The 27,624-nt window shown below is 48.9% G+C and overlaps 2 protein-coding genes across 4 annotated transcripts in view; one reads left to right on the forward strand and one right to left on the reverse strand.

Annotated features, from left to right (window-relative positions):
- MGLL (monoglyceride lipase) overlaps positions 1–27,624 on the forward strand; it is a 129,358-nt gene that overhangs the window by 29,549 nt on the left and 72,185 nt on the right. The window lies entirely within an intron of this gene.
- Positions 18,825–19,179, reverse strand: LOC112833984 (large ribosomal subunit protein eL43-like). The gene has a single exon (XM_025885420.2). The coding sequence runs from the start codon at positions 19,153–19,155 to the stop codon at positions 18,877–18,879; it is 279 nt and encodes a 92-aa protein (XP_025741205.1). The 5' UTR covers positions 19,156–19,179; the 3' UTR covers positions 18,825–18,876.

Consider the following 27,624-nt stretch of genomic DNA (forward strand, 5'->3'; position numbering starts at 1 on the left):
ATCTGGAGTGGGTGGGGCAGTCCCAGGTGCATTAGTCATCTGCTGCTATGTAACAACGTTATGTATGTGTCGTTAGCTCAAGATTCTGCAGATTGGCGATTTGTGCTGGGCTCAGCCAGGCAGTTCTTCTGCTGACCTTGGCTGGGCTTCCTCATGCATCTGTGGTCGGCTGCTGGCTCTGTGGGCACTGGCGGGCCAGCTAGGGGTCACTGGTCTCAGATGGTTTTACTCACAGTGCTGGTATCAGCATGCTGTTGGTAGGAGCTTGTCAGTTCTTCTGCATACGGTCTGGCACCCTTTATCAGGCTAGCTCAGATTCTTCTTAGGGTGGCCATGTTTCAAGAGCGACAAGAGAGCAAACCCCAGTGTGCAAGTGCTTTTCAAGTCTCTGCTGGGGTGCAGTGTGCAAGGGTCCCACCGTCAGAGTGAGTCGGCCCAGAGGTGGTATGCGAGGGCACGTCCAAGGAGCAAGGGTGAGGGAAGGACATAAATGAGGTCACTCTTGACATTCTACCGTGCGGGGAAAAGGTCTTTGTCCTGAGAGTCAGGAAACCAGCCTTGAAGTTTTATTTCTGCCTCTGCCTCTGAGTAGCTTTAGACAAGGTACCGTTTCTTAGACCTTCAGGCAAGTTCCCAGAGGGTATTGCATTTTATATAACTCTAGAACACTTTGTATCTTATGATAGTAGAACAGCCCCTGAGCTTCTCCAGGGCAGAAGTCATGTTTACATTGTTTTGTGTTGTTTTGTTTAAGATTTTATTTATTTATTTGAGAGAGAGTGTGTGTGTGAGTGAGTGAGGGGTGGTGCAGGGGGAAAGGAGGAGAGAGAATCTCAAGCTCACTCCATGCTGAGCAGGGAGCCGGACATGGGGCTTGATCTCATGACCCTGAGATCATGACCTGAGCCCAAACCAAGAGACGGATGTTCAACCGATCGCGCCACCCAGGCGCCCCAGTCATGTTGAGTGTTATTCTCTCTTCTCCAGTGCTCCCCCCCTCATAGAGTTTCATGTCTGGCACAAAATAAGGGATTTAAACATGTTTCTTGAATGAATAGATGAACTTCTCGTATTTAGAGTCAGATGGATGATTGGGTTAGATGATTCTCCAAAGTCTCTTCTGGCATGGTTTTCAAGGAAAAGAACAGAATATTTCCACTGAGTGCAGATCAGAGGGACTGACTCTTGGTTCAGGAAATGGAGTGCCAAAATCCAGATGTATCCCTGCAGGCGCTGGTAACACCTAGAATAAGAATATTCCCCGTAGGTAGTCCCCTGAGATACCAGGTGGCTGTGTTTTAGCCAGTCCAACTTGGAGGTAAAATTCTGTATGTGAAAACGCACGTGTGAGTCGGGCCTGCAAGATGGCAGAGAGGGGTTTCCACTTTAGCCTCAAAGTCAGAGTGGATGCCAGAATCTAGACGTGAGGTCTGCCTCCTTGTTTGATGTGGGGAGATGATTCAGTAGGATTAGCTGAGCTCCAGGTGCCAGCTCAGGGGCATGCTAGGCAGTATCAGAGGGCCCCACGCTGTGGCACGGAGACTCCGCCCTGTTTGAGTGTGCACCCCCAACGCCACGAGTTCCTTCTGAACACCCTGCCTGGGCTGTACCCCATTCTAGTCTGGCAATGCAGAAATGAAGCAGCTCTGTCTCCACCCTCAAACACATCCATGCACAGGTATCGAGGAGGCAGTTCCAGTGGGCGCCGTACACTCCATGTCGGGGTTTCAGAGAGAAGTTTAAGCTGGCTCTTGAAGGTGGAAAGGGGCATTCCTTTCCTCCAGGTAGGAGGGAGTCCTTTCGTCCAGGCATGGAAGTATGTTCTGAAAATGACAGGCATTCTCCAGAAACTGTAGTCTAAAGTACCTGGCAGAAGATGAGTTTGGAATGGTTTGTTTGGGAGCCTGGCTTTGAATGGCTATTGTATTCGTTGGTTAGGGATGCCATAACAGAAGACCACAGACCCAGTGGCTGAGACAACAGAAATTAATTTTCTCACAGTGCTGGAAATTGGAAGTCCAAGATCAAGGTGCTGGCGTTGTTGGTTTCTGGTGAGAGCTATCTTCCTGCCTTATAGACGGCCGTCTTTTTGCTCTCTCTTCACATGGTCTTCCCTCTGTGTGTGCACGTTCCTGGTGTCTCTCTCCTTATAAGGGCACTAGTCCTACTGGATTGGGGCCCCATCCTTATGATCTCATTGAACCTGAATTACATCCTTAAAGGCCTTATCTCTAAATACAGTTATACTGGAAGTTAGGGCTTCGACATCTGAATGCTGGGGGGACACGATCGCTTGTACCGGCTCCACCTGACATGCTAAGGGACCTGGGCCTTCTTGGGTAGGCTGTGTGGGGGCCAGTATAGAGGCGGGGCTGGTGCGGCTGGCTATTGTTTCCAGGCTAGCGCATTCAAAGCAACTGGAAAATCTTCCACGGCTGAACTTGGATGAGGATCCTGGCTTTTCATGTTTTTGCTTCTCTGTGGTTTCATGGTGGATGCCTTAGCCTGTCCGAAGCTTCTGTGGTTTTACCCTCCTCCTTGATGTCTTACAGCTAAGACCATCTAGTCTCAGCAGGCCCCTGTCGGCCAGCTGGCTCCAACACAGGTGTGGGAGTAGGCCAGGGATAAACTCTGTCTTTACAGAGGCAGGGCGCGATGCGGACCCCGTATTTACCCTCTCTGTGGCCATTCCCACTTCTTCCTTACTGACTGTTGTCCCCAGGGGTACAATTCACAGTTGCTTTCTATCAGGTGCGACTATTCCATTCTCCTTACCCGGGGCCATTTGTAGCCAGGGCTGGCTATAGGCCCGGTCTTCCAGCTTATGACACTAGAAAAAGAAGAGCAAATTAAACCTAAAGCAAGCAGATGGGACAAAATAATAAAGGTCACAGCAGAAATGAATGAAATAGAGAATAGAAAAAACAATAGATAAAAGAAACAAATCCAAATTTGGGTGTGTGAAAAGACCAACAAAACTGACAGAGCTTTAGCTAGCTTGAGCAAGAAAAAGAAGACTCGAGTGTCTAGGATCAGAAATGAAAGAGGGAACATTATTGCCAATCTTTCGTGAGTACAAAAGATTATAAAAGAATACTATGAACAATTGTATGCTGATCAATCAGATAACCTAGGTGAAGTGGACAAAATTTCTAGAAAGATGCAAACTACTGAAACTGACTTGAGAGAAATAGAAAATCTGAATCAACTTACAAGAGACTGAATTAGTAAGCAGAAAACTACCCACAAAAAAAAAAAAAAAAAAAAAAGCCCAGGCCCAGATGGCTTTGCTGTGAAATCTACCAAACATGTAGGGAATGAATATCAATTTCTTTCTAAGAGAAGAGGGAACATTTCTTAACTCATTCTAAGTGGCTTGTATCACCTGGATACCAAAAGTGAACAAAGAACATACAAGGAAATGAAATTACAGGCCAATGTTTGATATGCATATAGATGCAAAAATCCTCAATAGATACTAGCAAACGGAACCCAGAACCATTATACAGAATTATACACCATTACCAAGGGAGGCTTATCCCCGGCATGCAAGAGTGGTTCAATATCTGAAAAGTAATTATTGCAACACACCATATTGGTAGAATAAAGAAAAAAAGATCATCAAAAATATGTAGGAAAAGTATTTGATAACATCCAGCACACATTCATGATAAAAACATGCAACCAACTAGAAGGGACCTTCCTTAACCTGGTGAAGGGCAGTGACAAACAACTCAAGCTAGCATCATACTTAATGAGGAAAGACTATATGCTTTTCCCTTAAAGTCAGGAACAGAACAAGGGTAGCCATCTCCCCATTGCCATTCAGCATTGTACTAGAGGATCAAGTGAGGGCAGTCAGATGAGAAAAGGAAATAAAAGGCATCCAGACTGGAAAGGAAGATGTAAAACTATATTTGCAGATGACATGATCTTGTATATGGAAAATCCTAAGGAATCCACTAAAAACCATTAGAACTAATAAATGCACACAACAAGATTACAAGATACAAACTGAACAGACACAAATCATCTGTCTTTCTACATACTTGCTGTCAACAACCGGAAAATGAACTTAAGAAAACAGTTCCATTTACAAGAGTATCCAAGAGAGTAGAAATACTTAGGCCTAAGCTGAATCAAAGAAATGCAAAATTTATACTCTGAAAACTGCAAAACATTCTCAGGGAAATTAAAGAAAATCCAAATGAGTAGAAGACATCCCATATCAATGGACTAGAAGATAAGATTGTTAAGATGGCAGTACTCCTCAAATTGATCTACAGATTTAAGGCTTCTTTCTAGAAATTGACAAACTGTTCCTAAAATTCATGTGGAAACTCAGGGGTGCCAGAAAAGCCAAATCGGTCTTGCAAAAGAACAACCAAGTTGGAGGACTCATATTTTCTGATTTCAACACTTACTACAAAATAATAATCAAGACCATGTGCTACTGGCATAAGGATGAAAAAGAATCGAGAGTCCAGAAAAAAACCATATATCTATGATCAATTAATTTTTGATAAAAAGGGCACAATAATTCAATAGGAAATATAGTTTCTCAACAAATGGTGCTGGGACAGTTGGATATCAACATACAAAAAAATGAAGTTGGACCTCTTCCTTATACCATATGCAAAAATAAACTAAAAAACCTAAATGTCAGAGCTTGAACTATAAAAATCTTAGAAAAAAACATAGGCATAATTTTCACGACCTTGGATTTGACAGTGGTTACTTCAGACACCAAAAACACAAGTAACAAAAGAAAAAAATTAATAAATTGGACTTCATCAGCATTAAAAACCTTTGTGCTTCAAAGTACACTATCAAGAAAGTGAAAAGACAATTAGAAGAAGATCACTTATCTTCACAGGGAATCATATCTAGAATATAAAAAAAAACACTTACAACTCATGATAAAAAGGCAAATGACCCAATTAAAAAATGGGCAAAGACCTGAAAACGTTTCTCCAAAGAAGGTCTACAAATGGCCAATGGGCGCATGAAAAGAGGCTGAACATCACTAGCCCACCGGGAAATGCAACCCAAAAGCACAATGAGCTACCACTTCACACCCACTAGGATGGCTAGAATCAAAAAGACAGACAGTAACAATTATTGGCAAGGTTGTGGAAAAATCAGGATGCTCACGCACTGCTGGAGGGAATTTGAAATGGTGCTGCCACTTTGGACAAGCAGTCTGACAGTTACTCAAAGGTTAAACGCAGTTACCGTACGACCCAGCTGCTCCATTCCTAGGTATATACAAAGGCAACTGAAAACATATGTCCACATGAACACTGGTACATGAATACTCATAGCAGCGTTATTCCTAATAGTCAAAATGTAGGAACAGTCCAAATGTCCAAATGAATATCCAAATGAATGGATAAATAAAATGTGGCATCTCCAGACAGTGGTTTATTATTTGGGCATAGAAAGGAATAAAATACTGATACATAGTACAACAGCAGTGAAGCAGAAACCCTTGCACTGAGTGACACAAGCCAGTCACAAAAGACCACATATTATATGATTTCATTTATACAAAGTATCCGGCATAGGCAAATCTACTGAGGCGGAAAGTAGATTAGTGGTTCTCAAGAGCTGGGGTGGAGGTTGGGGAAGTAGGGGGTGATCGTTAATGAGTATAGGGTTTCTTTTTGGGGCAATGAAAGTGCTCTAAAATTGATTATGGTGATACTTGCACTACTCTGTGAATATACTAAACACCATTGCATTGTACACTTTAAAAGAGTGAATTGTATGGTCTGTGAATTATATCTCAATAAATCTGTTACCAACAAGTGCAAATACCTAGCAAAATGAATTAAGGAATATTATGCAAATATTTTAAATGATGTTTACCATAAAAAATCCAATAGTACAGAAAGTTGTTTAAGAGATAATGATACATGGGAATAACAATATAAAACTGTGATCTCAGCCATATTAAAAACATGATTATGGAAAAAAAAGATGAGAAATATGAATAGTGGTCATTTCTAGGTTGTGGAATTGTGATGGGCAATTTTCATTTTATTCTTCAGACTTTCCTGGTTTTCCCACATTTTCTAAAAGGAGCAGTTTGTGGGAAGACTGGAGGACTTCAAACCTGAGCCAGGTCTTAAAGGGTGATAGATTTGAGCAAAGAGGGAAGTGTGTTCCTGGCAGGACTGGGTAGCCTCAGAAGGCATGGTGGGGACAGAGGAAATGGGTGGAGCCCTCAGGGACGAAGCTCTGAAGGCAGGTGGCTATCCCGCTGAAAAGGGCTCATGTGCCTTGTTTGGACTCTAACTTTCGGGCAGCGGGGAGACTCTGAAACTCCCTTGTTGGGATTTGGTGGGAGTTAATACAGGGAGAAGAGCAGAGACCCTGCTGCTGAGAGATCCACAGCAGATCAAGCAGCAGGAAGCATGTAAACAGAAGACCAAAAAGTAGTAGGTAGTCAGAGGGAGAACTGGCAGAGAGCCGTGTCACAGAGGAACATCGGGCCACTGGCTTGGGCTCCCGTGGACAAGCAGCTGGCCTGGGAGTCTTCTCCCTCCAAATTGAGTGGTGTCAGCCACAAAGCGTGGAAATGGCTGAAAGGATGACTCCACCATGGCACTCCTTTTTTTTTTTTTTTTTAAGATTTTACATACTTATTTGAGGGAAAGAGAGAGAGAGCACAAACAGGGGGAGGGGCAGAAGGAGAAGCAGACTCCCCGCTGAGCAGGGAGCCCATCACGGGGTTTGATCCCAGGATGCCGGGATCATGATATGAGCTAAAGGCTGATGCTTAACCAACTGAGCCACCCAGATGCCCCATGGCACTCCTTACAGCTATTCTGAAAATGATTTGGGGACTCCCAGAGAGAGGGGTATTGGATGTCAATAGGCCCCTAGCTTTCATGCCTCAGAGAGAGAGCCTGTATGTCCTGCATCATCTGTGAGGGAAGAGACAAACATGAAGCTATAACCATCCACCCATGCAGCCAGCCAGCCACCGGTCCATCCTCCCACCCATCCCCTCATTCACCCATCCATCTGTACGCATCCATCATCTGTCCATCAGCCACCCATCATCCATCCATCCATCCATCCATCCATCCATCCATCCATCCATCCATTCATCTGATTCACTCAACAAACATTCACTGAGCACCAGCTCTATGTCAGGCCTTTTGCTGGGCCTTGAGAGAGAGAGAAATCATTGAGATGCCATGGTCCCTGCCTTTGGAGGACCCACAGGACAGAAAGCAAGACAGAAAAGCAAGCCCCTTGTACATGTGGTAAGGCCCAGTGGGGTCTGGGTTCTGGACCAGATGCTTTGCTTGGAGGAGCTTGAGAGCTTCATGGAGTGTTCTCCCCTCACACCCTGCCCAGCCATTGGGTGCATTCAGAATCCCACACACCACATCAAAAATGGGCATTGTGAGGTTCCGTCTCTCGAATGGCACCAGCCGAGAGCTGGGGAGGGAGCCTGGCTCATCTCCGTGGCTGAACAACAAAGTGAAGCAGTGAAGCCAGACTTCCTTGAATATGCATTTTTGAGCCTGTATTATCTTTGAAAAGGGGAAGGAATCAGATCTTCAGAAAGGCCCAAGCCTGAGTCTGACACCTTGCTAGATACATCTTTGCTTTATCTCCCTGAATCTCACATCACTATAGGGGGTTAGAATCATTCCTGCTATGTTATTGATGGGGAAACGAGTCTCAGAGAGCCACATGCCCATAAAGGGCAGACCCAGGATCTGAACCCATACCTGTCTGCTTTAAAGGCACTGTTCTTGCCCTAACATGCAGCTCTGCCTTCTGAAACCCTTCCAGAGCCATTCATATAACCCTGCCAAGTGCATAGGTGCTATTCAATGCTCACCATGACCCACGGAGGTAGGGATGGTAACCCCATTTTACAGATGAGAATATTGGGGCTCAGAAGGGCACAGTGGCTCTGAGGAAGTCCCAAGGTGGGATGACAGGTCTGTGGTGTGAGCCCGTGGTCCATGGTCCATCCACCCCCCATGGGTGTCCAACTCCCGCGTGGGCCCTGATCATGCCAGCCGGGCTGCAGCTGTCCGTTGGGATCATAACTGAGCTCAGAAGCCTCATGGTACTCATAAAATTGTAACCATTTCCCTTAAATTCATCACTGTGTGCCCATCTCACCTCTCCTGCATTCTCAATAAATTCCTGATCGTTTATTGCCATCCGTTTGGCATTTCACCACCCAGAAGAACTTAGAGCCATCTGCATACTTGGAAAGTTCATGCTGTTCTCCTTCCAGGAAAAAAAAAAAGTGTTACATAAGATGGATCCCAGCACACTGGTATAGGAAAGTCGGGGAGCCTCATCTCTGACTAAAGAAACTCTTTGCTACCTCCACTGTTTCCTGCTTCATCCAGGTCCAAAACCACATCACAGCTGTCTCTTTAAATATTTTCCCTTGCAAAGCCTTTAAGAAGAATCTAAATGTTATCCCCATGCCCACATAGAATTGCTCTCTCTCCAAGGCTTCCTTTGGGTTCTATGAGGAGCGGCTTCTTCTGTAGAACTCTAGGGTCTTCCTCCTGGCAGTCAGTGCTGGCCACTTTGTCCTTTGTCCTTTGGGCAGCGATGGGGGGCATCCTGGGGGACTGAAGGCCCTCCAGGACCCTCTCTGGGGTTCCTGCCTGGCCCGACTCTTGCCATATCTTCCTCATGGAACAGGCTCTTCTTTCACTCGTTCATCTTAGGTCATTTAATTTTGTGGTTGTACATAAAATTTCCTTTTTTTTTTTTTTTTTGGCAAATATATTCACTAGAAGCCATTGAGAAATGAAGGCAAAGCAGAAAGCAAGGACACCTGACCACCACAGGACAATCGTGTTAACAGTCATGGACTCTGATAAGTTGGAAAGCACCCTAAGGATTGTTCCAACCTTTGGCTCTACAGATGGGGAAACGGAGGCATGGGGAGTTAAGAGTTAGGGTCATACAATCCCTCTCAGAGATGTAGGTAGCAGCGACAGGCGTTGTGGAGGCTGAGCTGAGTGCGCCAAGGTCCTTGTTCCCAGGAAGCCCGAAGTCGGCTGACCAGCCAGGAAACAGTTGAGGGATCGGTGACCAGTGGGGAAATGTGGGCCAGGTGCAAGTGAGCAGAGGGATGGGCTGACTCTGCCGGTGGCTGGGGCGGCTTTGAGCTGGGGTGACATTTGAGCTGGGACTGGACTGGAACCTTCTGGCCAGTGACAGGGCCGGCCTGGAGCCCACGCCCTGGCTTGCCTCATCAGCACAGGGCTTTTAGCTTTTTCCTCCTCCCAAGACCACTTTGGAGGTTCACCTCCTCTCTGACCACCTTTCAGTAGGGTCATTTCTGCCCCATGCCTCCTTCCCGAATCTCTAGTCTCACATGAGTCCTCAAGTGCTTCCCAAGGGCGGCAGGGAGCAGCCGGGCAGGGACTGGGGGGCCTGGAGACCCCGCAGGGCCCAGTCAGTTTTGTGGGCCCACCGCAGAGAAAGCTGGCCTGTCCTCAGGAGACCCGTGTTCCCCACACCTCAGGTGTTCACACACCACCTGTGTGATTTTCACCGCAGCCCTTTGAGTTGAATATGATTTCTTCAGAACTGTCTTTGACTCGCTTTCTTTTTCACTTCAAATCTATTTTAAGAGGAAACGTTATTCTAACTCAGGAAATAGAAAACCGGTATCAGATGCCATCAATAGAAGGAGAGACCACAGGAGATAACCCAGCCATGGTGCTAAATTCCGGTCCCCACTGGGCTGGCCCCAGAGCCCCGAGCCCACGGCCTCTCTCTCTGTCCTGGAGATTGGCTCACGTTCAAGACATATTTAAGACAGATCCGCACCTCCCTGAGACCCTCCCTTCCATGCTCACAGGTCAGAATAAAGAACATTCTCCTCATGCGCTTTCATGTTATTTAAGGTTGTCACTGAACCTCCCTCGTCCCGAGCACCACCAGCCTGGGGATCTTACAGGTTGAGAGCTGGTAACGTGGTAGTTTGGCACCTCCAAGATTCATTGTACCGATTAGTAAATGTTGACCGTTTGTACGATCCCTCCAGGAGACTGACAGTTGAGCTCTCGTCAACATTTTTCTCCCACGTGTATACACACCCTTGCAGTCAAGAGTCACGCTATAAATAAATGAGCATGCCTTCCCCCCTTTTTCTAATGGCACGTGCCGGTACAGTGAAACCTTCCCAGATGGCCTGAGCTGGCAGGCATCGGCCATGGGGGCGAGCCTGGCTGGCCCCTGGGAGGATGCAGGGGAGCAGCGGGAGGCCAGGGCCCTCCCCTGTGCACCTTCAGGTGGTCTGCAGGTGGGCACCCAGTGTCCCATTGGGAACAAGGGCAAACACATGTCCTTTTCTGTGCGGTAAGAAAGAGACCAGGCTTGGAAGACAGAGCTCAGAGCTCCTTCACACAAGAAGCCGAGTCAGTCACACCAACATCTGGCCCCTGGGTCTGCCTTTTCTGGAATAGTGGGACAGTTGTGAAGCTCTTCATTAATGGACTGTCCTAAAAATCACGCCATGTGCCTTCCACAGACCATTTGTGATTTCCCAGAAGGCCTGTTCCAAATATTGATCTGGACGGCGGCCTCTGAGGAGCCCTTTGGCATGAGGACCTATTCAGAGCTGGCCACGGCCATGGCTGCCAGAAGAGGTCTCTGAAGAGACTATGCATGTTAATGAAGGGTCTTAATTCTTGGCCTTTTATGGAACTGCTTTGCCATTAAAAATAAATCATTCCTGGAGGTTGCATCCCTCAAAGTGTTGGGATTTATTTTCAGGCAGGACAGACCTGATGTTGGAGGAATGACCATTTCCATAGAAGCTTCTAACTTCGTTCACGTAAGGCCATTACCTGTCTCACTTCCCTGGAATTGGCATGTTTCCTGCACCTGCAGGGAACTACAGGAAGGTGGGACAGTGGGAGGGGCTGATCTGGTTTAATTAGGGAAGCTGGGATGTCACTTCTGCTCCCTATTGCATTCTGGACACTGGGACTGCCGGCTGCTAAGTGCCTCCGTGGGCCCCCGTATGTGGTCTTTTCTGCATTTTTATTGGCAGCAATAAGGCACTTAAGGTTCTGAAGTCCTCTCCGACCCAACTCTTGCTGTTGCTGTCCAGATTTAGTCCCTGTCATTGACACACAGCCCTGTAGAAGTCGGAGGCTAGACCTCTCTGTATGGTGAAAACCATCACCGTAGTAAGTTCAGCTAGCATCCACCACCTCACACAGCAACAACAAAAAAGTACAGGAATAAAAAAGTTTTTTTCCTTGTGATGAACACCCTTAGGATCTTAACACCTTTCCTGTATGTCCCATGGCAATATTATCTGTAGCCGCCAGGCCATATGTGATGTCCCTAGGCTTATTTATCTTAGAACTGGAAGTGTGTACATTTTGGCCCCCTTCTCCAGCCCCCCTCCCCTCTGGCAACCACAAACTGATCTCTTTTTCTATGAGTTTGGTTTTTTCTTTTTCTTTTTCCTTTTGGATTCCACATATAAGCATATAAGTGAGATGCTACAATATTTAGCACAGTGCCCACAAAGTCTATCCATGTTGTCACAAGTGGAAGGATTTCCTTCTTTTTATGGCCGAGTAATATTCTATTATGTATATTGATATATATACCGCACATCTTCTTTATCCATTCTTCTATCGGTGGACACTTAGGTTGTTTCCATGGCTTGGCTATTGTGAATAATGCTGCAGTGAACACAGGGGTGCAGATGTCTCTTCAACATAGTTTTCATTGGCTTTGGATATATTTCCAGAAGTGGAATTGCTGGAGGGTAGTTCTATTTTTAGTGTTTTGAGGAAGCGCCATACTGTTTTCCTGACTGGCGGCCCCAGTTTACATTCCCGCCAGCAGCGGGTTCTATATTCTTGACATCCTTGCCACCTGTTGTCATTTGTCTTTTTGAGACTAGCCATTCTGAGTGGTGTGAGGTAATAGCTCGTTGTGTTTTGATTTGTATTTCCCTGATGACTGTGAGATTGAGCACCTTTTCATGCGCCTGCTGGCCATTTGTAGTCATTGGGAAAAAGTCTCTCTGCAGTCTTGAGCCTAGTATCTACTATGACTAGTACTGTAGGAAGCAATTCTGTGTTGTTAGGGGTGGAGGAGAATATCCTTCTGACCCTCCACCTTGACTGTTTTTCTCCAAAGTGCTTGACACAGCTCAGAATACATTTATTTTCTAAGTATTCTGGCTCTGGCACTAGAATGAAATCTCCATAAGGGTAGGGACTTTATTTAATTCAGATGTGTCCCTGGATCCTCAGTGAATGCATGGCCCAGACAACGTGCTCAATGACTCTGTTAGTGAAGAAATGAAGGGCTAAGAGCTGCGTGGGCATCAGGCTGATGACAGGCAGTCCTTCTGTGCCTTTGCGTTGCATTATGGGTGGGATCATAGCAGCCTTCCAGGCTCATGGGCCTTCATCTTTTCTAGGTGCTTCATCTTTTAAAGATGAAAGAAGTAAGATGGATGCTTTGGGAAATATTCCAGAACCTTGCATGCATCTGAACATGACTCTGCAGTTCTTACTACCATGCTTTTCAGGGTTCTTGCATTAAAATGGATGTGAGGACAGGAAAAGCAGTTGTGGCAAGAAGGTCTTAGCTAACCACAAAAGGGACCAACATAAAAGCTACTTCCTCTGGCGCAGGAGGCCAGGCCCAGGGTGGCCTGGCTGGGGCTCTACCGGTAGGAAAACATTCTGATGTGATGATAAGGACAACAGCTGCCTTTTTTGTGCACATCTGATGTCATTTAATTCTCCCTGCAGGTCCTGTTGTTTCCCCATTTCACAGAGGAGGAAACAGGGAGGTTAGCAACTTGCCCAAAGTTGTAGACTTAGGAAGGAACAGAGTCTGGATCTGAACCCAGATCAGCTTGCTGCTGCACACATGAGGGATGTTGGTAACGAGTCTGCATTTGTTACGGTACAGACTGAGTCATGTGAAAAAGAGACTTCCAAATTTAGTGGCTTATGTAAGATGAAGGTACAGACTCCCTCTCCCTTACCAGTCCAGAGGTGAGCGGGCCAAGTTGGCGGCTCAGTCGGCTCCACACAGTCATTCAGGGACCCAGGTTCCTTCCACCCTGTTGCTCCACCACCTCTGTGGGTGTGGGATTATGACCAAAGCTGGGCCAGTACCATTTCTGTCTTCCAGACCGGAGGAAGAAGAAAGAGAGCCAGCGTCAAACAAACAAATTGTTTTAAAGTGGGTGTCATGGAAATTGCATACATTGCCTCCGCTCGTGTTCCACTGGCATGAATCGGTGATGTGGCCACACCTAGTTGGAGACAAGCCTGGGAAGATGGTCTCTGCCTGGGTAATCATGGGCCCAGGTCAAATTCTATCACTCTGGACAAAAGGGAGGACGGAGCTGGGGGCAGCCCATTTGCAATCTGCCGTGAAGATCATCTCCTCTTTTGTGAGCGTTAGTGCTGGTCTGTTGCAAGGAAAGTGCTATCTCTGTTCATTATTATCGCATAGGCATGTGGTCCTTTACTCATTTAAGAAATGTTCTTAAGGCTTTCTTTGGTGGGCAGCTCTGGGGTGAGAAGTTTGGGGGCCGCGAAGAAATCAGAGCCACTGTGGCATAGCAGGAGGTAAGCCCTCAGCCACAAGGGAGCAGAGAGAGTGGATTCATGATTGCGTTCATTCGCTCTCATTTATTCACACATGTGTCTTTCCAAGAAGGGAGTGAGGTAGTGTAACTATAGCAATGGACAGTTGGCAAATGCAGTTGATACCCACTGTCTCCTCCATCTTCTCCCCCACCCTGGGAGAGGCAGGGCAGTTTCAGAGAAATCACATGGCTGGTGGGGAGTGGAGCCAGGATTAGGAGCCAGGCCTCTAGGGTAGTGTGGTGAAATGGGCATAGCACAAATTCAAGGTCAGGTATATCCAACATCGAGTTCTGACTGCCCTGCTAGCAAACAGCCCCACTTCTTTGAGCCTCAGTGTCCTCATCTTTCAAATTGGTGCTATGCTTTCTTATGTCAGAGAGCTACTGGTAAGAATCTCCTGGCAGAATGGATTCATCTTTGGTTAAATGGATGCTCCCTAGGTGGGCATGTCCTTCCCTTCTGGCTTCTTCGGGGCACTTGGTCCTGCATGCTTGATGAGGTCCTGAGAATGCACTGGGAGGACATTGAGCCCACAGCCCTCTGGAAGCTGGGCAGGTGGCCCTGCCTGTCCCTCAAAGTCCTCGCCTCCCCATGGGAGTTGGGTTGCTCTCTCATCTTGACCCTGGCTGTCCGTGCTCCTGCTTTGGAATTGCTCCCAATTCCTCCTGCCTGCCCCAGATTTATCTCAGGTGCTCCCTGGCTTGGTCATGTCATCCATGGCCTCAGCTCACTGTGGGCACCCTGACCACCCCCACCCTCACCAGGGCCCCAGAGGCAGGAGCACTCTGGGAAGACCCCAGAGAAGAGCCTGCTGGGACAGGAAACTTTGGCAGAGTAAAGAGGCTGGGAGGGGCAGGAGAGGGGCCGGCAAGGTGAGGACTGAAGATGGATGAGTCAGTTGTGGGAGCAGAGCTGTAGACTTTTGGCTGTGAACACAATAGAAAGCTGGGGTTTGTGTCAGCACAGATTTGAGTGGGAGAGGCTGGGGGCAGGGTGTCGAGCTAGAGGCTATTGCAAGCATCCAGGTCTGGGGTAGCATGGGTGGGGGTGGCAGCAGACAGAATGGTGAGAACAAACAGGAGAGGGGTGGGCACTCGGGGAGGGCCTGTCTGGGGGAGTCGGTCCTGGGACTCCCTGTCTGGGGGCCAGCTGCTGGAGCCACAGGCATGGTCACAGAAGTGAGAATGAGGCAGGAGTCCACACCGGGCACTCGGAGCCAGAGGGGACCCAGGGCTTGGAGCCCAAAGCTAGAGAGGGGAGCTCACAGATGAGTACCTGCCCGGCGTTCCAGGAATTCACCTTGGGCACTAGTCTGACACACACAGATCTTGTAAGGAGTCCAGACCTGTTTTGTTTTGTTTTGTTTTTATCTAAATGCAGATTTCCTTTCCCCCAAGTCCAAGCTACCCTGTACTGGAAAGAATCAGTTTTTCTCTAAACCTGATGAAATCCATCAATGAACATAATGAGCAGATGTCCTGTGCCAGGTGTGGCTCTGCAGGATGGAAACAAGGGAAAATAGGGAGGTGGTCATTTACTGGCAGCAACAACAAGGAAACAGGTTATTCCAGCCCAGGGTGATCAGGGACTGTGACACAGCTGAACCCAGGGCCATGGGAACCCAGCAGGAAGTGTGATAAATTCTGGCTCAGGGAAACAAAAGGATGCTGTCACCCAGAAGGTCACATTTGAATTGGGTGTTGCAGAATGAGCAGGAGCTTACCAGCAGAGAGGAGGGAGAGGGTACTCCAGAATGTCTGTGGTCACAGTGGTGCGAGGCAGCGTAGCCCAAAAGGCTTATAATGTGCCAGAGGTGCTCAAGCTCATCAATAATCAGGAAAACAGGAATTAAAACCACAACAAGATACCATTTCACACCAATTTGACTGGCAAATCTGAAGTCTGACATTACCAAATGGTGGTGAGGGTGTGGGCAAAGGAATGCTTATATCTATAAGGAAGAGTGTAAATTGGTCCCACCTCTTTGGAAAACAATTTGTCATACCTGGTAAAAGCTGAACATCTTCTTGCCCTATCCGGTGACTCTATTACCAGATATACATGCTGGAGACCCTCTTGCCCATGAGCACCAGGAGCCACACATGAGCGACCGTAGCAACATGACTTGTAACATACCCACTGGAAACAATCCAAATGCCCATCCATAGGAGGATGGATAAACACATCATAAAATAGCCTTATGGTGGAACACTATACAGTAGTGAAAAAGGACTCTATGGCTCCTTCCCCAAGCATACCGAATAAAAGAAACAATCAAGACCCAGGAAAAGAAAAAGTCAGGTGAGTCTATTCACATAAAAGTTCAAACACAGGCAAAACTAAACAGATCATTGTTTGCCTACATGCCTAGGTAGTTAAGCAAAGAGTGATTTCCCCAGGAGTCAGGACGAGTGGTGACTTCTGGAGGGGGGAGGAGGCGCACACGTGCTTCTGCAGGCCAGTGATGTTCTGGACGTGCGTGTACATTTCAGTATGATTATTTAATCTGCACAAATAAATTCACAATGAGAAATCACACCAGCCTTGCTGACCTGGCAACACCAACCTTGGTGTGATAGGGATAGGGGCTGGGATGCTCCTGGACATGGGGTTTGGAGACACACTGGGAAGGCTCTTCTGTGCAATATAAAGAATTTGATTTCATGTTGTTTTTGATCTTATGTTGTTTTCCTCATCTGGAATATTTTAGAAGATGAGTGATATTCAGAATAGACAATATCTCAGGTATATAATAAGGAGTTGTAGATAACCATAATAAAAGAATATTCTAGGTCTCAATCCTTTTGCCCTGGCTTTCTGCTTTCAGAGACCTTCCAGCTCAGAAAATAGGCTGTGTGCAAAGGAAGGCTAGACTGAGTATTGAAAGGTCAAGAGGAAATGTTATTTAGGAGAGATGGTACTCTTGTGCATCTGGGGGACAATTTTCTTTGCCTGCAAAAAGCGAGCTAGTGACGGTGGGCCCAGGAGGAGCCTCAGCCTTGCTCCGCTGCACCCAGCCCTGCATGGGACAGCCACATGGGGTGCAGGAGTGAGAGGAGCCAGCAGGGAGGGACTGTCCCGGAGGCTGAGTCGAGAGCAGTCCTGGGATATGCCCTCCACAGAGAAACAAGGACAGTGGGGATGGGGGGTGGTGGTGATGTTGACGTGGTCACGCAGCCCACAGCCCACGATGCGCTGGTGACAGAGTGGCATGACCTGCTTCTCTTCTGCCAACCTTGATTGCAGGCACCACAGTTGCTCGCAGGCTGCCATGAGACTGCAGCGTGAGTAAGGCATTGCCTTCCAGAACCTCTCGGCTTAGCAGGCTTGATAAGGCAGGCACCTGGGTGGCCCAGGGAGGGGAATGCGGTAACTGACCAAAGAGAGATATTAGCAGTATGATCAATTAGGTGTTAAAATGCATCAAACTGTTTATCCCCCCCCCCTCTGTTTCAAGCTGGTTGATGCTGGATTTGCTTTTGCACATTTATATGAAAATACATCGTTGCTGTGGCTTGTAATTTTCTAGTTGAACAGTTTCAGGGCGGGCCCACTTTGGAATTTAATTATCCTTACTTGGGGAAGGCTTTACTGAGATTCAGTGCTCAGGAGACTGGATGGCCCCAGGCATCTTGTGATCCTTATCAAGGAGCACCCGTGGCTTCAGTCTGTTGCTGTTTTGAGGGTTGTAGGATAACGTTCTTTTGATGGCCCGGGAATTGAGATGCACCAGTCTTAAAACTAAATTCTGCCTGCCCACTGTTGTGTAGCAGACTGGACACCTAACTAGAGCTTTTGAAGCCAGACCCTGATTTTGGCAACCCAAATGCTTTAGCTCCACAGTGCTCTGTAGGCAAGGCCCGAACTAAGTGTAAAAGAGTCAACTACTGATTCATGGAATACAAGAGGCTCGCTGCTCCAAGTAGCAGTGACATCATCCTAGGGGGAAATTGGGGATTGAAGCTCTGCAGGACCAACCTTCTCACAACCAGGAAATGTAATATGGGTGGGAATATAATATGCAGGTCTCCAGAATATGGTGCTGAAAAAGGCTCACAAGCTGCCTGGTGTTCAGCAGAGCAGGGAGCTGTGATTGATTAGTAATGTCTGCTCTGGGTTCAGGAGGGGAATAGGGGTCTGAATGCCATGCCTAAATCACTTCTTAGATACCTCTCAGGTGCTGGGCCCTGTGCTGGGGGCTTTCTCAGACACTCCCCCCATTCACTCTCAGAGTGACTCTGGAAGGAGGTGGCAGTGCTCTTCCTGTGGGCAACTGTTCATGGAAAGGTGCTAAAGAATCAAAAACAGGATCTGAAATGAAACATGCAGCATGATTATGGTTATAAATTATAATTACAATTGAAAGTCATAACTATACATGTATAATTAAACTGTCAGCAGTAACAAACAAATATTAGTATATGTGGAGAGGAAGAACCTCGAAGGAAATATAATGTTCATGCTGGTTATCACTGGATATTGAGGTTATGGATGGATTTTATTTTCCTTTAGGCTTGTCTGTATTTTTCCATTTTTCAGAATGACCCACATTCCCTTTTCAAACATACATAAATTATGTGTGTGGGCATGGGTATGTGCATTTTAAAATATTATATATAGAGAAAGATTTGGTGGCATGCTTTTTCTCTTCATGAATGCACTAAGAACATTAATTACTCCTTCTCAGTGTACTAAGATAGCTACTTAGAGTAATGCTAAGCCTTTTACTTTATCTGGACTGAAACCTTTGGGCAAGACCTCCCCCACCCCAAACATCTCCCGATTTCTAGTACTGAACAAATCTTGACCTTCTTTGGAAAGGCTGAGCAAAAGATGAAAAATGACCAGTGATCCAAAAGAACTTAGCAGTCCCAAAGAAGGGCATCCTTCTAAGGAATCACAGAAGCAAGGATCTTATGAGATGGTATTGCTACGAGAAATGTAGAAACTTGCCAGTAACTTCTGGCATGATCCAGGAAGACTTGGCTTCCATAAACTAAGAGTGGGCACTTATGAAAAAGGAATAAACTGACATCTAAAAAGACTCCATGAAATCTAGAGCTCTGAGTTTTTTCTGGTCAGGGGGGATGAGATTGTGTGTATAGAGTGCAAAACCCAGCACCTGGCACAGAGACACGAAAAATAGGTGTGGTTTTTTTTTTGTTGTTGTTGTTGTTACATAAATTAACCCATTTATTATAGGCTAGTAATGTTTCAAATGGTGAAGCTTCTACTGGTCTTTCAACTCCTTCAGTCTTCTGATAGCCGACTTTACTATGGCAGCAGAAGTGGTGTTGTAGGTCCAAGCGCCACCAGCGACGGTTTTCATGCAGGAGCCACAATGCCAGATCCCCACAGCTCGTCTTTTCATCTTTGTTTTGCCACAGAAGGAGCAAGTGTACTTGGCGTGCTGGCTTATTTCAATCTTCTTCACCATTTTCCTGAGGGAGGCACCATAACAGGTCCCGTATCTACCCACGATTCCGACTTTCTTGGTGCGTTTAGCCATGTCGCCGCAAACTAGGTCTGAGCCCAGAGAGCAAAAAATAGGTGGTTTTAACTCTTTTAAGTTTTTATTGCAATTCCAGGTAGTTAAGAAACAGTGTCCTATTAGTTTCAGGGGTACAATTTAGTGATTATCACTTCCATACGTCACCTGGTGCTCATTAAGACAAGTGCCCTCCTGAATTCCATCACCTACTTCACCCATCCCTTACCCGTGTTGTTATAGTTTTTAAAATACAATTACAGTTATATTCTAACCGAAATACATGTTACCTATTTTTCTAATGATTTAGTAACTTTGGCTTCTTAGGAATTATGCCAAGTGGGGTTCTTGAAACCATCCAGTTTGTGTAAATCGGCCAAGCCAGGGTCTGCCTACCTTCTCCATAGACACAGGCGGGCTTTGGGCCGAGCCCTGACCACCGCAGTGGGAGCTGATGAGCCAGCCGGGGCCCGAGGTGACTGCTGTCCTGCCACGTGCCGGGGGCTGCTCTGATTCTTTCTCTGGGGGAGCCCTTGTAGTTAGCATGTTGGAGCTGGGAAGAGTTCCATCTGGCTTACAGCTGAAGGAATGGAGAATTCCTCAGACTTAGGTAGGCTGACAGTCATCATCACGGCGCCAAATAAAAATGTTTCAGGTATGACCCCTGCCCCCCCGGTTGGATGAGGCCCAGTCCATCGTCGACACAGGTATGCCTGCCTGATGTGAGTTAGAGATAGAAAAACCCGAACACAAAGACCAGAAACCCAGTAGGTGATCTGGCATGTAACTAAATGGTTGTCTGGAGCATTCTTTCCAAGTGCAAGCCTCCTTTGGGTGTTCTTAAATGACTTGCCTCAGACCATCCTGACGTGCATGTAAGGGGAAGGGGAAGCCCAAAGAAGGGAACCAGCACTGAGGCAGGTGCAGCGCTAGACATTTTGAGAACGTTGTCATTTAAACTTGAAAACACCTGTGCAAGGAAGGGATCCTCATTCTTCTTTTACAAGAAAGGCACTGGAGGTAGTGAGCGACTTTCTCAAAAACCGAAAGTAAGGTTTGGCCTACACTGGTACTGAAATGCCCTGGTTCTAGTCCCGGGAGGAAGCTGGGGGTGGGATAGTCAACGGTAAAATATATATAAAGCGCCTAGCTCAACAAATAAGAATTTTTCGGCTTTTGCATAGCGGGACAGCTAAGAGATGCCCAGACACTTAAACACAAAAAGAACCCAGTGCCATTCTGTGGAAGAGTCAGGACGTACAATTTGAACTGTGGCTGGGCTGCGCTTACAGGGGAGGCTCTAGAGTCTTCTCAGAGTGCTTTCAAATAGGAGGCTGCACAGACAGAAAAGAAAGAGAGAGAAGGGAGCAGGGAGGGGCGGCTCTCTAGCTCCTGGGGCTGGCGGGGCACAGGAGGGGCTGGTAGACCCTTCGAGGGTTCTACTCTTTTAGATAGTCCAAGAGCAAGCTCCTGATGGAGGGGCAAGCTCAGAACGTGGGGAACGCGGGAATAAAGCTCAGTGGCCTCCACTTGCCTTGTTTTCTATCTCTGGGAGCATTTTGGTATTGGGAGCATGTGCTTCTTCGAAAGGAAGAGGAAGACAGACCAGGTGCTCGGCCAGCCAACCCTAAGCATGTACTTTGGGGACCCCAAAAGGGCTCTCCAGTGGGGAAGGGAGGAGAGGGGGGCCCCAGCAGGCCCCAGGGGTAAGTAGAGTGTGGGGGAGCACGTATGGGAGAAGGGGTACGGGCTCGAGAGCAGAGTCACACAGGAAATGGGCAGGCAGATGGGAGTGGGGCAGAGTAGGGGCCCCGAACTAGAGAGCCAAGCATTCTGTCAGGGGTGGAGTGGGGGAGGCTGTGCTGTGGGACATGGGGAGGTGAGAGGAGCTTTCTCCACTCTGACCCCCCCCCGAGAGCAGTAGAATTATCTTATTCATAGGATCCTTAGATGACTTGACACATAGCTGGTCTGGCAAATCATTGATAAATGAATGAATGGCTCAGTACATTTATTTCAGGATTGTAGAATAGAAGCAGATCTTGAATAGGTAATCTCCAGCCAGTTTGGGGTTACTAATGTCCTTTGTGGAGGCCCTTCTGAGCAGAAGCCACTTAGAGCCCATCACCTCTCTAAAACACAAAGAGCACCCCATTTCCCTCTCCCGTGAGATCATCGGAATTTAACATACTGGTCATGAAAGAGGGTCCTCTGATCGAATTTTCCTCCCTCGAAGACTGGCATCTGATTGAACATTTGTGTGCTTGTTCTCTAATGTGTAAAGCGACAGGTAATAGTAAGTAACTTTTCGATATAATATAGTGATATAATACCACTAGCTCGCAGGGACTGCAGGGATTCCTGACCTCATCCTCAGGACCCTGGCAGGTAGGTGCTATTGTTGGTGCCCATTTTACAGATGAGGAAACCGAGACAGAGAGAGGCAGAGTCACTCATCCGAGGCCTGTGGCTAGTGAGGGCCAGAGCCAGGATTCAGGTCCAGAGGGTGACTCCAGGACTCCAGCTCACTCCATGCTGCCCCCCCGCCCCCCCGCCCCGTACTTAGGTGTTAGCACTGCTGTTGCCGATGGGAGAAGGGGATGCCGGTTTATCCTCTTTCCATGATCTGTATTGAATGCCTTATCTGCCTAGACAAGCTCTTCTGTTTTATAGCATTCTTTATGATAATAAGTAAATAAACAAGATGTGGGTGCTGACAGCAGCATCAGAGGTAAATATGCTGGTTGCAAAGCTGTTCTGGGTTCAAGGTTGTGTACATTTCCAAAGGCATGTTAAAAGGCTTAAGGAAACTTCCTCTGTGGCCTTTTAACAATTATGATAATTTTATTTTTTCCTTGGAAAACAAGGAGATTGCAGGTCTGCCTTCAAAAAAAAAAAAAGAACTAAGATGGGGTTGGGTTTCAGAGATGTGTGGTCTAATTCCCATTATGCTTCTGAAGCTTGAGTTTGCCTTCCAGCCATAGGCGTGTGTCCCTCTGACTTGTCACAACCTAGCTAGAAACCTTCGGCACGTGCAAGCCCCTGAGAGTGTAACGAGGTCCTGTTCCTGCATCTGGGGGCCCCTGTGGTCTAGCTCCTGTTCCCACTCTCCCCTCTCGGCTGAGCTTTGCTCCCCCCTGTCCTCCTCGGGGCCACCCCCTTCTTCAGAGTCTCATGAGTCTGCATTGGCACCCTCATCCTTCTCAGGGGTCCTCCATCACCTCCAACGCCCCGCTTGGGTCCTCCTCGCTGTCTTCCTTCTCCTGTCCCTTTGGGCCGACCGCTGTCCCAAGCTCTCAGCTGATGTCTTTGGATCCAGTGCCGATGACAGAAAGCTCCGTAGCCAGGCAAAGCGAAAGGGAATTTACTAGGGGGAATCAGGGGCTTTCAAAGTAGTCGGTGGGCCCGCAGGAGTGGCCTGTGGGCCTCCGGGAACGCCCCCCCTGGCTGTTCCAGCCCACGTTTGTCTGTCTCCCCTGAGCCACTTCACTCCCTCGTTCATTCACTCTGCCACTCATCATTCAGCGGTTATAGAACGGAGGCCGTCCTAGCTGCTAGAGACAGGACACCAGGGCGAATCCACAAAACATAGCCCTTGTCCTCAAAGAACTCGTGGTCTACTCACACTGGCTGTTGATGAGTCCTGGATAAAAGAGATGGGAACAGAGTGTTGTTAGGGCTTCAGGAGGGAGCAGCTAGCTCAGCCCGGGGGACCCCAGAAAGGCTTCAGAGTTCGGAGAGGGCAGGAGTCGAACCTGAGCCAAATCATAGGCAGAGGCAGAGGTGGTGGTTTGAAGAACCAGATGTCCCTCTTTGGTTGGTGTACAGGGTGGGAGAAGGGGTGGGCTGGGGCAGGAGGCCAGAGGGAGAAGCTGGTCAGGGCAAGGGGCTTTGGGGACCACCCCACCACACACCGTGACATGATTGCCTGGCACCTTCCTCTCGCCAGGCCATCACGCCATGGTCCCGAATGCGCACCTGAGAGCCAGCCTGGCTGCGTTCAGGTCCTACTGAGTTCTGAACCTACCGGCTGTGTGACCTCAGGCAAGCTGTTTAGCCTCTCTGGGCCTCACTTTTCTCATTGGAAAAATGGGGAAGACCGCTGGACCCACCTCACGGGGGTTGTTGTGAGGGTGAAATGAGTTAGTGCATAACACACTTAGACAAACATCGAGCCAAAGTAAATATCAGCTGTCAGCATCGGCTATTATGTAATGCCTGACTCGGCACCAAGCATCCTGCCGGGTTATTTTCCATAAATTCTCTCAATCAACCCTCACAAAGACCCCGGGAGATAGGCATTATTGATCTGTTTTACAAATGAGAAGTCTATTTCTAGTCCCCCCTCTGAAACTGTAGACCCCTTCGCGGGTTTTGTTCTATTTCAGTCCCCACCGCACACTATTTGTGCTGTGGGAGCCCTGCCAGAGACAGAGACGAACGAAGTCAGCCTGGTGCTCTGCAAGAGGAGGGCAAACGGTTAAATCTGGATTCCAGCAGAGCCCGTCATGCTTCTGCTTTAGTTATGGGAAAGGGGTCCAACTGAGCCTGACAATCCCACTCACAGGCCCGATGACAAACGTGCCGGGTGAATTTTTTTTGAAGTCATAAAATTTGGCAGGAAGGAGTTGGGTGGATGTGGATGATGAAGTGAGCCACCCAGTTGCCTGAGTGGGATGCCTTGGGAGTAAGCGAGAACTCACAGCACATACTGCCCCCAGAACAGGCAGGCGGATGCCCTCTGCCACCTTCTTTTGAGGACACTCTAAGGGTCTCTGGGGCTAGTGTTCTTCCCCTCACTGGGTCAGATGCCACTTGAGCTGCCGCCTGCTGGTAGGAATGTCCACAGGGTCCACCTGACACATGGGGTGCCTCCCACAAATCCTGGGTTTCCTGAACTTTTCCTAAAAAATGAGCAGAACATTTCTTCGGCTGGGCATTCAGCTCTTTCTTTGATGGAGCTTTGCCGTGGCTTTGGAAAGGGCACGCAAGAAAGAGGCTGATGTTTTCTACTCGGTGCCAGACCACGGCAAGTGCGTGAGGTGGTTCATTTTAACCTCCTGACAGCCTCGTGAGGAAGGTGTTGTGATCCCCCCACAGACATGCACGTGGAGGGGAAGAGGTCGCAGCCAAGTCCATAGTCCTGCAGGTGACAGATGACGGCGTCCTTGGTAGAGGGGAATGCTTTTCATTCCAGCACCCATCCCTGTCTTTCAAGGCGTTGGTGGCTGCGGGCTTGTTTCCCGCCCAATCCCCGGGTCCCTTCCCAGTGTGGGTCCGTGAATGGGCCTGACATTGTGGGGGCGAGGGGGCAGGGTGAGCAGGCAGAGTACGTGACAGGAAAGTCAAGGGCCTCAGCCTTGAGCCGCACAACTTCACATACATTCTCTCATTTCATCTCAGAACCCCAGTGAGGAGGGGCCGTGTCCCCATTTCACAGGTGGAGAAACTGAGGCCCACAGAGATCCGGAAACCAGTTTATGGGAGGGCTGGAGTGTAAGGCCAGGGCTCTAGACCACAGGCATGCATTCTGCGAAGTTCTGCGGCATGTTCATATCAAGGGCTGTATATGCTTTGCTGGGAGCTGCCCCGCCTCCCAGGGCCAGATGCCAGGCAGGCCATCTGCTCCTGGGGCTGGGCCTCCCCCTCTGACAGCCATTGCCTTCTCCCAGAATGACTGTGTCCCAATGGGCTGCAGCCATTAAAGAAGTTCCAGGAAAAAGATCTTCACCAGCCTCTTCTGCCACCTAATTTCTGCCGCTGTGGGTATTGCCTGGTCTCGGTAAATGGCCCTGCTAGCGTTCTGCTACTGTTCCCTGCCAAGGTTGCAGAATGCCAGGGTGGGGGCGGGAGGGGGAACCACACTGTGCCTGGCACCTGCTGAGAGCCCAGCCTGCAGGTTCCTTGACAAACACCATCCTCCCTCTCTCCCCCAGTTCTCCACAGCAGCCCTGGAAGTTTCAGAAGGTCAGATCCATTCACTGCCCTGTGCTGAGCCATCCTTCGTAATTAGACCCCTCCCCCCACCTCCGTTCCTTGCCCCCGGGGCCCTCCAGGCTCTGGCTGCTTCACTTCTCAGAGCCCTTCCCAGCCGCTCCCTCCTGTCCAAATAAGGCTCCCTGTGGTCCCTTCTCTTTTCTGTCCCTGGCGCTTGTTAAATTACACACCAGCAGATGTCTTCTCCACTGATCACCTGTCTGTCCTGCCGGACTGTGAGCTGTGTGAGGGCAGGGACAGTGCTGTTTGTCCCTCTTTGACATGTGGTAAGCCTTGAGTCAATGTCTCTGGGCGGCCTCATTCAAGGTCCCCAGTTGCTTGCCGTCCTGTGAGTGCAGGCTCCAAGCCACCAGGTGACTTGTCCAGGGCCACGTGTGGTGACGCCCGCAATCAAACCCAGTCATCCTGGCTTCTGCCTGCTCTATTCCCAGCCTCCTAGCAACTGGGGTGCTTATTTAACCACATCTCAGTTCCTTGGTGCTGTACATTTTCAGAGCCGAAACAAGAATCACAACATCTTGTGAAACCCCAAAGGGGAAGTTGCAAGTGGAGGTCAACATCCAGTGGTGAAGGAGGGAGCTCCATCAGACAGCACCAGGCAGGGGGTTCCCCTTCTCCAGGAGAGCCAGAGCCTAAATGCACACAGCTTGGGGTGTGGCCGGTTGTGCCCCTGGCGCTGGGAGGGGTGGGACCTAGAGGTGGGCCACCGGTGACTGGGGAGCAAACAGCGGGTGTCACACCTACAGCAGGTGTGCGGGGAGTGGGAGCAGGGGTGTTCTGACAAGTGAGTGGGACCAAGCCATGGAAAACTCCATGCCAGCCTGACTTCCCGATGTGCCTGCCCCTGGGCGTGAACTCCAAACTCGGGGGGCTGCGGGGTGCGGGGGGGCGGAGGGATCCAAGCCCTGGGGGGTCATCCAGTCAGCCAACAAATCCTTACTAAGCTCCTACTGTGCGCCAGCGTTTTCGCCAGCTGAGGATATAGCAGTAGGTGACAGTGTTGCCTTCGTGGAACACATTCTATTTAGGGAAGGCAGAAGGAAACATGGTAGTGGAGAAGTAGTTTGGGACATTGACACGTGCTTAGGGGCCTCTTTCCACTGCAGTGCCCGCAAAGGGCCTGAGATCCACGTGACAGAGCCACCACCATGTGCAGATTGGGGGGCGGGGTCCCCGGTAGACGCTTCAGCAGAGGCAGCGCCTCCCAGGTGGGAATGGGTTCGCGGGGCTTGCCGGGGTGTGCACGCCCTCCAACTCCGTGTTCAGTGACAGCACGTTAGCCTGAAGCCGGCTGTGAGAGAGCGTTTACACTGTGGAGATTGGCAAACGCTGCAAATCAGGACCCTCCCCCCGCCCCGCACCCCACTTGGGAAACGTTTAACAGTGCACCTGAACATTGGAAAGGAGGCCATGGGCAGAGGGGAGGAGGGGGGGAGGATGTTATCACAGAGGCAATAGCTTTGTTCTCTTGCGGGGAGAAGTCTCTGAAGGGTTTAAGGCAGAGGAGTAATGTGATTTGACGTTCACTTTGCCAGACAGATTCTACAAAACAAAGACTTGGGGCCAGGGAACAAGTACGTGTGGGGAGGGGAGGAGAGACTGATTTATCAGAACTGGGGCCCGGGCACGAGCCAAAGGCAGCACAAACTAAGGAGAGCCCCACTTACCACAGGAGCAGCTTAAGACCATGTGTCTGCTGGGATGGCTGGTCGGGCTCAGGGGAGGGGGGCGTAGGGGAGAGGGCCGAGCCTGCAGGTGCTGCCTCACCCATGCAGAGAAGGCCCACAGAAGCCTCTGCTACCTGCCACGGGGGCAGCCAAGCCAGCTGGCTTTGTTTCCAAAGGGAAGGCAGCAGCAAGCTCTGGAAGCATCTGCATCCTACAGATAGAAACTGTGGTTTACCCAGCATGTTCCCTGGGGAGATGAGTGGCTCCAAAGTGGCTGTGAGTCTCCAGGCCAAAATGGCTACATTTTTGCCACTGGTGAGTTCCACGTGGCATCTGAGCAGTACCTTAACCCAAGCCCCATGCTGTGACGAGAGCAGGAGCTTCTCCACCTCGGCTGTGCATCAGAACCCCTGGGGCGCTTTTCCCACCCTGGACCAATTAAACCCAGAGATTCTTCTGGGGGTGGGTCGGACCCAGCCTCAGCATTGCTGAAAGCTCTCCAGGAGATTTCAAGTTGTAGGCAAAGTTGAGAACCGCTGGATTGGAAGAAATTTCTGTAGAGTCAGAGGCCAAGTATTTTTCCACATCGTGTCTCGGGGGTAGATCCTATTAACAAGCAAGTCCGGGCGTAATGGCCTTGTGCCACTCCTTTGGGCGCTAAGTGAGACCCGGCAGGCTCCTCCGCCGGGTGAGTCCCTGACCGCAGCCAGAGGCTGACTATAGCCTGACCCGGCTAGAGCACTGGTTCATCTACGTTAATTGTGGGCTGATTAATGCAGCAGCTGCCGCATTCCCAAAGGATGTTAAAGTGCTTGTGCCATCCTTT

The sequence above is a fragment of the Callorhinus ursinus genome, unplaced genomic scaffold (genome assembly GCF_003265705.2).
Source record: "Callorhinus ursinus isolate GAN/ISIS: 27379988/994484 unplaced genomic scaffold, GSC_fseal_2.0 scaffold15, whole genome shotgun sequence".
NCBI classification, from domain to species: domain Eukaryota; kingdom Metazoa; phylum Chordata; class Mammalia; order Carnivora; family Otariidae; genus Callorhinus; species Callorhinus ursinus.